The following is a 12,591-nucleotide window of genomic DNA, read 5'->3' on the forward strand; positions in this document are numbered from 1 at the left end:
AAAACCGATTAGACAATCGATCATTTCGGAATTCCAACTGTACGTCTAACCACACTAAATCAAACGACGTCTTTTTTTGACTTAGTGTTGATTTGAATTTGTGAGTTGAAAAAATCATATTCTTAATCTAGATAAGTAATAAATACTAAAAATTAGGAATTGAATTGCTCGGGTTCGTAACTCAGGGATCTTGACGAAGCTAACACCGACCTGAAGCTTAAATGGGTTTAGTTAAATAAGGTTTAGGGCATATTGGAGTTGGTCATATCTTGAGTAGTTTGGATGAAAGAAAAATGTTGAAATGGTAAAAATTGGGTGGCTTAATATGTGGAATAGTTTTAGGTTACACGGAATGAGAAAAAGGTTTGGAAAAGAAAAATGTAAGTAGTGTAGGTTGGGGACAAGCTAGAAATTAATAAATTGAAAGTAAAGAAACCAAAGACAACAAATAATTTTGAGAGACTGAAGGAAAGATTGCATTCCAAAGATGAAAGCTTGATTGAAAACTTAATTGAAAAACTTGATGATTAAATGAACAAAGTATCCCCCTATTTATACTATTGGGTTTGCTAAATTAAAAGCCACTAGCCATAGAAAATTAAGGAAATAAAATATTCCCATGATATAAAAAATCCCTACATAATCTCCCACTAAGTCAAAATAAAATTTCAGCTAATTACAACTTGGAAAAATTCTATTTTGGCCCGCCTTCTTTGCTCCTTTCTTCAATCTAGCCCAATTGCTTCTCCTTTTTCTCTTTTGACCCCAAATTGTACACCTGTATAAAATTCAATATAAAATGGAGAAAATCAGTGGTGCATTCTCATAAATTGACCAATTAAATTACATAAAATATGTATTTTAGCATTTAATCAAATCCCCCTACTTAGTTCATGCTAGTCCTCGAGCATTTTGTATGTATCTGCAAAAGGAAAAATTTCCTCCATAATAAGACTTGACCCCCCATGGTTTGCACAATTTAACAATTTAGCCCTTACATATTTTCATCTCAAATAACCTAGCCTAAGAAATAAGAAGGACCTACCCCTCATTTTATTATTTTTGTACTTAGGACATTTTCGAATTTTTTGACGCGAGTCATGATGACAATCCAAGCACCATGTTCTGGTTACTCGATTCTGATGTCTCTATGCGGGTTATTTCGCCCTACTCGTGATAGCTTGTTAGCGGAGTGAATGCAAAGAAATTGGACAGCCACACAAACCTTTTTAAGCGAGATGTGATGACAACCCATATTCCGATTACTCGGTCCAGTGTACAACCCCCCATTTTCACTCTTAACGTTCATATCAGAGGAGTATTATTATTTCTTTTTTTTTTGCTTTAATTCAAGACTATTGAAAAGTTTATACATAAAGATCTAAATAGCTAATTATGTCAAACCATAAGTGGACCGACCCAATTTATCAAGGAAATTATTTACCTTCTACGAGAAACATGCAAAAAGCGACAACAGATAAGCAAATTAGAATCAATTTATGTTCCCCATGTTGGTATTGGGCATAGTTGGAGAAGGTTGAATAAATGAAAAAGAAATGGAAGTAAGTGGGTGAGGGTGACGCAAGGATTGGGTGCCAAAGCTGGAAACTAATAGATGGAAAAAATATAAGGCATCAATGTCAGCAACTAAATTTGCAAAAAGGAAAGAAAAATATTGAATTCAAGAGATATAAGTTTGATTAAAAACTTGATCGAGTTGCGTTCTAGAAGAGCCTACCTCGAACCAATGTCCTCAACTGCGTGGGACACTTAAATCCGGTTACTATTTCCCTTGACAGAACCAAACAACAATCCCCACTTGGCACGCCAATGTGTTCATAGAAAACCGATTAGACAATCGATCCTTTTGGAATTCCAAATGTATGTCTAACCACACTAAATCAAACAACATCTTTTTTTGACTTAGTGTTGATTTCACTTTGTGAGTTGACAAAATCATACTCTTAATCCGGAGAAATAATAAGTACTAGAATTTAGGAGTTAAATTGCTCGGGTTTGTAACTCAAGGGTCTTGACGAGGCTAACTTCGACCTAAAGCTGAAAATGGATTTAGTTGACTAAGGTTTGGGGCATGTTGGTATTAGTCATAGTTGGAGAAGGTTGAATAAATGAAAAAGAAATGGAAGTAAGTGGGTAAGGGTGACGTAAGGATTGGGTGCCAAAGCTGGAAACTAATAGATGGAAAAAATATAAGGCATTAATGTCAGCAACTAAATTTGCAAAAAGAAAAGAAAATGATTGAATTCAAGAGATATAAGTTTGATTAAAAACTTGATGATTAAATGAACAAAGTAGCCCCCTATTTATACTAGTGGCTTTGCCAAATTAAGAGCCACTAGCCATAGAAAATCAAGGAAATAAAATATTCCATGATATAAAAATACCTACATAATCTCCCACTAAATTACATCTTAGAAAAATTCTGCTTTGGCCCGCCTTCTTTGCTCCTTTCTTCAATCTAGCCCAATTGTTTCCTTTTTATTCTATTTAGCCCCAAATTTCATCCCTACACAAAATTCAATATAAACATGGAAAAACCAGTGGTGCACTCTTATAAATTAACCAATTTAATTACATAAAATATGTAATTTTAGCATTTAATCAATGGTCAAATTTGTGAGACCGAAATTGGGCCTATTTTGTATCAACCCAATCTAAAGATTCGGCTTTCAACCGAAGCATAACGTTAAAAGAGCTTTGGAAAAAGATTAGGAGCAAAGTGGGGATCCAAAGAAGAATTTTGACCTTTAAATGTAGATATTTGAAAATGAATTTTTGAGATCACAAGGGACAACGAGCTGGAGACGATGATCGAATCCCATTACTCTATTGAGAATATTGTACTAGAGTTATATGCCCATTTCGTCAATATTAATGAAGGTGGCCTGAGCTTGATTACACTATGTATGCCAAATTCCATGCCAGATCAAGAAGAAGAAAGTCCGACCACACGATTGTGTGGTGAATTCATATCATTACTGGAAAGCTCCTACCAAGACACCCCAAAATCCTCATCAATGGCGAGGCATTCATCGGTTTCACCCCTTGATTACAATTTCGGGGGATAACCGGGCATATTTGGTTAACAGGCCTATGACACACCCACACAACATTTTGTGAGTGCCTTTGATTTTAACTTCAGCATGCCGATGTTCAACCCCGGTAACACTCACATGGGTACGCCATCAAGACTTTGGTGGGCCCAACATAAGTGAATTTAGGATTGACTTCGAATTTAGAAGAACGAATATCTACTCCAAAAAACCTTGACCGACGAGAGCACATCCAACCCTAGACATGCAACTGGGGTTAATAACGAAGGGGGACTCGCGGACAAAGAGAACGAAGAGGGGTCTAAAACCAGTAATGACCCAATAAAGGAGTCCATAGTGGATGGTGTGAAAATTGCAATAATTTCATAACCAGATATCATTCTTACTGAACCAAAAGACGGTGGTTTTGACGGTGAAGCTTCGAACATTGCTCGATGAGATTACAAACTTTGATTATCTACTGAAATAAGTTGTCTCTCTCGTAATGTAAACGTTTTTACAGTGCCACTTATCATCAATTTGAACTTAGACAATCAATGAGCAAATATTTGCTTGTCACAATTTTTCTATGTATGCAAAACATTAAATACAGAACCACAAAAGATGTAACAGTGAAATGTGAAATTAACTTTATTTATTTATTCACTGTTCAAATAAATAGAAAAACAGTTACATGTTTACTACAATATAAACACATTTCCCAACACGATCAATTTTAAGATGAATGTGTGCGAGAATTATTCTTTTTCAATGTCACTCGCGAAAGCCTCGATAGTTTTAAAGTTGTTTTCCAACCATCCCATCTCGATCACATGTTCGACACCTTCCCTAGTAGTTACTTGCATGTTGCTCTCCAATTGGCACTCCCAAGCATGTGAGCCACGTATAAGAATCTTGTATCTTGCAAGTGTCCAAATGACATCCGATGCACCTTCACTTATATTGTGTATGCACGTCTCCAAAATCCAATCTTCAACCTCAGTATATAAACATAAAAAATAATAATGTTAACAGTGTAATAATCAACTATTTAAAATTAAATAATTAAATAATATTTTATGCTTGACGTCCAAACGAATAAGCTCATTTGCTATTTTACAAATTATAAGGAATAAAATAAAACCGAAGAGAATAAAATTCAAAGAAAGATTAAAAAAATAATTGAGAATTGAGGATTGAGAATTGAGAATTGAGTTGAAAAGAATGAAGTTTGGAGGGGTTTATATAGGAAAAATTATGACTATTTGGGGTATTTTAGCCGTTGGAAAAGTTACCATTGGAAGGAAAACATGTCCTACAATGCATGTTTTCAATGATGTGGCAGTGAAAAAGTGCCCTATAGGAGGCGTTTTCATTTCTCTCTCTTAAAAACACGTCCTACATGCCTCCTACAAGGGGCGTTTTCACTACCACATTAGTGAAAACGCGTCTTGTAAGACGAGTTTTCCTTTCTCTCCCCAAAAACAACATATATTGGTAATTTAAAAAAAAAAGACATAGAAACTCAAATATTTTTTTCAGCATATATTGTTAAATCAGCCAAAAAGAATTGCCTTTTCATATTTGAAAAAAGGTATTTTATTATTTTTATAATTTTGTTAAAAATTATATCTTTTTAAAAAATTTTAAGTTATAAGTATCAATATATCAAATTCAGGGATCAAAAGTGTATTTAAGCCAAAAATAAAAACAAAAGAAATTAAAGTGCTCAAAAAAAATATATGGTACAATTTGACCTAAAAATTTCATTTGAAATAATGATATATAGTGCCACCCATGACTTATAGTTCCACTGTTAATAGCATTTAACTGCTCAGCGATCTAAATGCAATAAACCAATAACAAGAGTGATCATATTGTAACTTTTTAAGATGTAATATAAATCATTTGTATAGTTTACACTATTTTTTTTAATATCCTATACTAAACAACTTTGTTTCGAAGGAATATATCTTTGGTTTAAATATGCCAAATGTTTTTGTACTATTTTTGAAATTTAAAATTTAATCTCTATATTTTAATTTCAAGAAATTGAATCTCTAAGCTTTTTTTTATTTGAAAATATTGATCCCTTCGTCTAATTTTTCCATTTGTGGTTGTTATAAAAAGATAAAATAACATTTTTAGCCCTTAACATTTATAGTTTTTTTGTTAATTTGGTCCTTACCCTTTAAAATTTATTATTTTTCCATATTTTGTCAATATGGAAAAATATTTAAAATTTAAAAAAATTAATTTTTTCCATATTTTAGATAAAAACATAAAAACTATATATATTAAAGTAAATATAAAATTATGAAAAAAAATAAAATTTATCTAAAATTCAAAAATAAATTTAAATATTTAAAAAAAATCAAAATTCAATGTTGTGTAAACTAGACCAAACCGTCCAGTCAAACTAGTTGGGCCCATAATTGATTAGGATATCGATCTAGTGAGAAGTAAAAGCCATGAATTGACAAAAATTGGTTGAATCGAATTAAAAAACTAGTTGAATCGGTAGTTGAACCAATTTTTTTTTTAATTTTTAATATTTTATTTTTATTTTTTTAATAATATATTTACTTTGAACCGATTAAACCGTTTGAACTGAGAACCGATTGGTTTGACCAGTTCAACCACTATTTATGGTTCCAAAAATATTGCCAAAATTTCAAAAAAAAATGTTATTTACTACTTGAATAGTAATAAGAGATATTCATGGTTTGTGTAACCCAACTAGACTGAGTAGATAATTTTTTTTTGAAAGCTTGGCAATGTTTTTGAAACCAACAGTACAACCGGTTCAAAGTAAATAAATTATTAAAAAAATAAACATATTAAAATTTTATAAAAATTGGTTAAATTGTCAACTCAACTAGTCCATATTGATTCATAGGTCAATCGATTTTTTACCTCTCACTAGACTGATACCCCAATCAATTATTTATCTAACTGGTCCATTCCGATTTATGTCACATTGAATTTTTGGAATTTTGTATATATTTAAAATGACTTTTTATTTTTTGAATTTTAAATATTTTTATATTTTCATAATTTTAGTTTTTTTAAAATACAATTTTTTTAATTTTTATGTTTTTATTTAAAATATGGAAAATATTAATTTTTAAATGTTTTATTTACTTTAAAAGGTAATGATCAAATTGATAAATAACTATAAATATTGAAGGATAAAAATATTATTTTATCTTTTTACAACAGCCACTAATGGAAAAATTAGATGGAGGGACTAAGATTTTTAAATAAAAAAAATACAAGGATTCAATGACTCAAAATTAAAGTATAGAGACTAAATTTTAAATTTCATAAGAGTACAGGGACCTTTGACAAATTTAAACATTTTCTTTCTAAAATCCCCTGCATTAAACGACGTCGTTTCCGTGGAATATACGTGTACGTATATGCGTCTTCTAAACCCTTATGTAAAACCCTAACTCTGGCTCTCTTTTTCTTTCCTAGTATCATTCTTCCGTTTCTGTATTTCCATTAGAATAGTAGAAAAATAAAGGATTTGGGGCGTTCTCTCTTTAATTTAATTTTAATGTTCAGCGATAATTTAAAGGAGTGGTTTGAAGGTTTCCCAGATTTAGATAGGATTGAGTTAGAAGAGAGTGTAGTTGCCGATATTGAGAACAGTATGGAGATTGGTAAAGAAGATAAATTTGACAAAACCCATGTAAGTGAGCTTGGCTTTAATGGGTCTGAGTCAGATTTTGATGGTTTCAAACCAATTGTTCATGGGTCTGCGCTGGTTGAAGGTGAGCCAGGCCGTACAGTGAAGGTAGAAGAAGATAAGTCAAAACCAGAAAGCAATCTGAATTTATCTATTGAGGAATCAAAAGTAGAAGGATTTGATGGGTTCAAGCCAATTGTTTGTGGGTCTGAGCCAGTTGGAGGGGAGTCAGGCTGCACGCTGAAGGTGGAAGAAGAGTCAAAACCAGAAGGGAATCTGAGTTTACCTATTGAAGAAGTGATTGGAAACGTTAGTTTGGTTGACGGATTAGAGAGTGGGAGTAGTAGTTCAGAGTCTGACAGTGAAAGTTCTTCTTCGTCATCATCTTCTAGTAGTAGCAGTGATGATGATAATGACGAGGATGAGGGGGAGGAGGACGAAGAGGAAGAGAATAAAGAAAAAGTGAAGGTGCAGGCTAAAAATGTGGATGGTGCAGATGAACTTGAAGAAGGTGAGATAATAGGTATTAATGAAGAGGTGGCCGTTGATGGAACTGACAGTGATGATGATGATGACGACGACGACGACGAGGAGGATGATGAAGAGGACGGAACAGATGAAATCCTTAGTGCGTTAGATATTGAACTTGATGAGGTAGATGATGAGGAGGAAGATGCTGGTGCTTTGAGAGGTCCCATCAAGTCTAAGAATGAAGTTGAGGTAAAATTGTAGCTTTGATTATATCTTTTAGAAGTTCCTTTTGTGCTTCTATTATATTCCTTAGTGTTGTGTATTCATGCCATGTTTGTGTACTTTGTTAGATCATAATCGTGGTATCTTATTTTTATATGAATTTTGATATTTTAGTATTTGTTTATATTCATTTTGAGATATTCATGTGTATTTGTATCATGTTTGTGTGCTTTTTATGTCTAATATTTCCAAGTCAAGCTGTAATGTGTTTCTTTCTGTTGTTTATTGGAGTAGTCTATAATAAGAGATCAAATTATTCTGTTCTGAACTTTTGCTTGTTCAAAGATGTTTTGACATGCTTTTGGATGAAAGTTATTGTTTTTTGCTCTGCTGAGATTGCAGATTAAGTTCCACATGATGAAACCATGTGATATCTCTTCAATTTAATTGAGTCTGGCTCGTAGCAGATCTTTGCATCCATGTACTTTGATGTGGTAATCTTATATTAACCTTGTTTACAAAATTGGCTAACTCTGGCTGTATATTTTTAACTCATCCAAGCTCATGATCATTAGACTTTATTGCACTCTGATTCTTGCTTGATAGAGGTCAGGCATGTCATCGCACTCTAATCCTCTCTTGTCAACCGCAGAAACCTATATCTAGAATTCTCTCTCATGCACTCTTTAGTTCTGAACTATATGATTAAAGTAGTGCATAATAAATGCTGTTAAATTTGGTAGGTTCTTCCCCAAGTTCCATCACTGGATGTTGAACTGCAACCCCATCATCAGATGCTGCCTGTTGGAGTTGTTTTGTCGGTAAGGGCAAGTTGGAACCTCTGTTGCAAATAACAAAGGCCAAACCTTAAATTTTTATTTGAATTTTGTTAAACAATCACATAACTATGTTCTCAGAGCTTGGTGATCTTTAATCACGAGGTCTGTCTAATGATGTTCCTTTCACTACTACAGGTGATTAGTACCAAAGTTATTGTTGAAGGAAGAGAACAGCACAACCCTCTGAATGAAGGTTCGATTCTTTGGATTACTGCAGACAGATCTCCATTGGGATTTGTGGATGAAATCTTTGGACCTGTAAAAAACCCGTATTATGTTGTACGATATAATTCTGAGAGTGAAGTCCCTGCTGGGATCCATGAAGGCACTTCTATCTCTTTTGTCCCCGAATTTGCTAATCATGTTCTCAATGAAAAGAATCTTCACAAGAAAGGATATGATGCATCCGGTGAGAATGATGAGGAGTTATCAGATGATGCTGAGTTTTCGGATGATGAAAAGGAGGCTGAGTACAGGAGGATGCAAAAAATGACAAAGAGAGCCATGAATGACCAGAGAGTGGGAAACCGGAAAAGCAATAAAAAGAAAAATAAGAGTAAGAATGGATGCTGGAAAACTGATAAGAACTCATCCCAGCAAACATCAACCGGAATGGGTCAGCTTCCACCTAATCAGAATCAACATAATTTCACCACAGTCTCAGCATCTTTGGTTAATCATAATTGTTCATCTTCTGTCATAGGAGAACAAAATTTTGTTGGTGGATCTGGCTTTGTTCCACCATTTTCGGTCATGCCACAGTCTTCTGGTATTATTACACCTTCAAATGGAGTTTGGACTAATGGAATGCCAGTCCAGCACCCACAAAATGCTATTTTTCCAAACAGGTTTTCTGCTGACGGTATGTCATTACTCTCGCAGAATTATCAACAGCAGCCTATTCCTTTGCCAACCCCAGCGATGCCGACCATGATGCCATATCAGCAGCAGCAATTTGATCCTAGTTCGAATACATTTCCTAATCTGGTGTTACCTGGTGGCCAGTCAAACTTATTTGCTGCACTAGCCTCTGCACCTTGGATGGGGATTGCAGGTCAAAATGGAACATTTGGAATGGGCATGCAGGGCCAACAATTCAACAGTGCATTACAAGGTATCTCGACAAATGGACCAACAATAGGTGGGAATTGTAATTTGCAACCTGATGGTGTTCAAGGCAATTTTGAATCATCCCAGAACTTTAACATGGGTGCATCATCCAGTCGTGGAAGAAAACCATATCATCGAGGCCGTGGTCGGTTTACAGGTGGAAGGGGTCATCAGCGATCTTAATGAACTGCAATTAATAAGACTGGGTGGAGACACAAGCCTTCGAGAGTGATTTAGGTAAAACTATATATTTGGATTGTAACTTTTTGTTGAATGTTTGCAGTAGTAATAGATTTAAGGTAATTAGCATTGCACCTTTTTTTTAAGATTAATCAAGTTCCAATTCCCATTTCTTTCATTGTCAAGCCAAAACTCAACACAATATGTAGGCATGTTGAGTATACTCAAACGATATATAACAGGAGAAGAGGAAGGCTGAGGGTAAGAATTATAATCATCCCATTTCTAGCTTCAAGCATATAACAAACTTTAAAATATACCTCGTCATTTTTAGTACTCAAACCTAATTGAACCAAAAAAATTCTATATAAAATATTCAGCCTTTTGTATGCTTTTGCAAATATGGCTCATATTTTATTACTCAAACATAATTGAATAAAAAAAATCTATATAAAATAATCATTGTCTTCTTTATGCTTCTGCAGCCCAATAAACTGATTTATTTCTTCATTTTCCTGAAATTGAACATTGGAAATAAATAATAATTCAACACTGAAAGAAGGAAGTTGTTGCAGAAAGGGGAGTAACAAGTAATTAACTACTGAATTTACAAAATTCGGAAGTTCACAACTTGGGACTTGGAAATAATAAAGCAAACTCCTAAGCAATGCCTCCAGTCACAAGCTAATTGATGTATCAGACCCACATATTCATGTCTGAATATCCATCGGCATAGGTGTTAGACATGAGTACTTTCGAGAACATCGAAGAGTCTGTGTATCATACCTGTAACCACTGTTTTACACTACCCAGCACAATTCTATCAACAAAACCCATCAAGTTTTTATTCTTATGCTTGGATCAATATCAGTTTCTCATTCAAAGATTGAAAACTTAAGGTGCTCGACTTAAAGAACTTTGGGATCATCATAAATTCTTGAATCAAAAAAAAAAAAAAAAGGCCAACCCGACCCCCCTGGAACCTAACTACAAATGCAAACTTTTGGTAGGGTTGTTAAAATTCTCCCATATCTTAACCGAATCCTACCAGCTAAAGATGATTTCAGAACCGACCATAATAGATAAGTTAATGAATAGACTACAAAGCAATCGAGCAGATCAGACAAATGCATGTATAACCAGGAATGCTCGAGTCAAATTCAGTAAATTTTTAGATTCAAATGGTTAAATGTATAAAGAAATCAACAAAATAGAGCAGAGTTCAAAAAATAGCCAAGTGTACTTGCCTGTTCCAAGCTGTTATCCTGCTCCCTTACTCAAAGAGTTCATTGCTAGTACATTCTTCTTACATAACTAGAATCATCGATTGCTTCATTATTGGCAGCAAGTTCAGTAAATCCATAAAGCCGCTCACTCAACGATTAGCTTTATCCGCATAGTTTGCACGATTCTCAGTCATAGCACCATCAATTACTCGATCAAGTAACACTAGGCTCTCTGTATAATTACAAACATAAGTACGTCTTCCTTGAATTCCAAAATAATCGATTTCATGGCTCTCTGGATCACGGGAAACCAATCTTAGATTGTCATAAGTTCTCAACATCAAATCCCCATTTTTCCTAAATCCCAGAACCCTCGGCATTGGCTCCGTCCCCAGTTTTCCTAAACTGTACATCTTAGTCCATGTTTCTACGACACCATACTTCTTCATCACCCATATATCACACTCGGCATGTAAAGACCCCAATTCAATCACAGCAATTGATGACAATTCATCATATGGAATTACATAGATCTCTGACTGATGGGGCAAATTCCTCAATCTCTCAGGCAACATAATCTCTTTAAAAACATCATCCCTCATATCAAAACCCAAAATCAAAAGCTTACAACTATAACTCCCTTCATTATTCACTCTCTCATAAGCAATCCAATGAACAGTTTCATTCACATAAACCATGAAATCATCAGAATAAAGATCATATTTTGGTGGGGCTAATATTTTCCAGCAATTCCTTTTGAGTGAGTAAAGTTCAACCTCAACATACTTGTCTAGCACACCTTTCTTAGTGATTTTCAGAAGTTTATAGTCATTTTGCGCTGAATCAAATCCAAACCCAACGGATATTTTATATGGCAAACTAGACAAACATGGTTTTGGTAGCGTAATAGACTTCCGAATAATTGGGTTGCATAAAATGAAGATGCTATCGAAACTAAACTGAAAGTCCATCAAACAAAGCAACCCATTGCAAGCACCAACAATAGAATGATGGTTATCAAAAGGCATGTACTCTAACTGGGCGTACTTTCTGAATTCTTGGTCATCAGAATGCAGAGAGTATTCCACTTCATGGCGGCCAGTCATGACAAAGAAGAGATTGTTGTCGTTTGTGCGACGAAGCTTTGACTGATGGCTGACATGGCTGGAAATAAAATATGGGTTCTTGATGAGAGAATTCCAGGATTTAGAAACACACATGCATTTCCCCAGGGATTTCACAGGTAGTTTACAGAAGATTTCAAGGAAGATTTCTTCAGGGAAATAGTATGGAAACATTGCTAGTTTTGACATCATTTCTGGGTCTGTAACACAAAGCTCTTTTTTTCCTTTTTGTTTTTGTTTGGGCCGAGAGAAAATGAGGGAAAAGGGAAGGAAAAAGGTACCTCTGTTTACGGTTCTTACTCTTAGGTGGATGATGATGGGTTGCTTCACCTCTCTTCTAAGACACCTTCCAAATTGATTCGTGTAAATTACCTACTCCAATTAAGCTTTGCTGGCTTAAATATATTTTATATTAATTTCAGATCATGTAGATTTAATATATATATATAATATTTCTATTTTTAATTAATGAATTTAATCACTGTTTTGATTATTGGTTGAGTAAAATTTGAAATTATAATATTAAAAATCATTAAATTGGTGAATGGTAATTAAATTCACAATTTATGTATATAAAATTAATAATAAAATTTTATTTAATTGATTTAATTCATACTATTTGAATTAGTATTAAAATTTTAAAATTTAAAAAGTAAAATTTATAAAAATGAA

The 12,591-nt window shown here is 33.9% G+C and overlaps 2 protein-coding genes across 3 annotated transcripts; one reads left to right on the top strand and one right to left on the bottom strand.

The window, feature by feature from the left end:
* The first annotated feature begins 6,465 nt into the window (after nt 1–6,465).
* On the top strand, nt 6,466–9,747 carry LOC107920137 (H/ACA ribonucleoprotein complex non-core subunit NAF1). 2 transcript variants are annotated; one of them, XM_041109079.1, is made up of 4 exons: nt 6,511–7,467; nt 8,184–8,261; nt 8,415–9,048; nt 9,162–9,747. In XM_041109079.1, the coding sequence occupies exons 1-4, from the start codon at nt 6,616–6,618 to the stop codon at nt 9,236–9,238; spliced, it is 1,641 nt and encodes a 546-aa protein (XP_040965013.1). In that variant the 5' UTR covers nt 6,511–6,615; the 3' UTR covers nt 9,239–9,747. The 2 variants fall into 2 exon arrangements, with proteins under 2 accessions (XP_016705162.1, XP_040965013.1); XM_016849673.2 differs by having other exon boundaries at nt 6,466–7,467; nt 8,415–9,747.
* Nucleotides 9,748–9,825: 78 nt separating this feature from the next.
* LOC107920139 (F-box/kelch-repeat protein At3g23880) lies at nt 9,826–12,294 on the bottom strand. The gene is made up of 2 exons (XM_016849674.2): nt 10,817–12,294; nt 9,826–10,084 (listed from the first exon to the last, which is right to left on the bottom strand). The coding sequence occupies exon 1, from the start codon at nt 12,109–12,111 to the stop codon at nt 10,945–10,947; it is 1,167 nt and encodes a 388-aa protein (XP_016705163.1). The 5' UTR covers nt 12,112–12,294; the 3' UTR covers nt 9,826–10,084; nt 10,817–10,944.
* Between the last annotated feature and the right edge of the window lie 297 nt (nt 12,295–12,591).

This window comes from Gossypium hirsutum, chromosome D13 (genome assembly GCF_007990345.1).
Source record: "Gossypium hirsutum isolate 1008001.06 chromosome D13, Gossypium_hirsutum_v2.1, whole genome shotgun sequence".
NCBI classification, from domain to species: domain Eukaryota; kingdom Viridiplantae; phylum Streptophyta; class Magnoliopsida; order Malvales; family Malvaceae; genus Gossypium; species Gossypium hirsutum.

What these genes read in the sequence shown, in the direction of transcription:
- LOC107920137 (XM_016849673.2), top strand. Translation starts at nt 6,616, where the DNA reads ATGTTCAGCGATAATTTAAAGGAGTGGTTTGAAGGTTTCCCAGATTTA. An exon ending in AGTCTAAGAATGAAGTTGAG is followed by an intron (nt 7,468 to 8,183) that starts GTAAAATTGTAG and finishes TAAATTTGGTAG; the next exon opens with GTTCTTCCCCAAGTTCCATC. An exon ending in CTGTTGGAGTTGTTTTGTCG is followed by an intron (nt 8,262 to 8,414) that starts GTAAGGGCAAGT and finishes TCACTACTACAG; the next exon opens with GTGATTAGTACCAAAGTTAT.
- LOC107920139 (XM_016849674.2), bottom strand. Translation starts at nt 12,111, where the DNA reads ATGATGTCAAAACTAGCAATGTTTCCATACTATTTCCCTGAAGAAATC.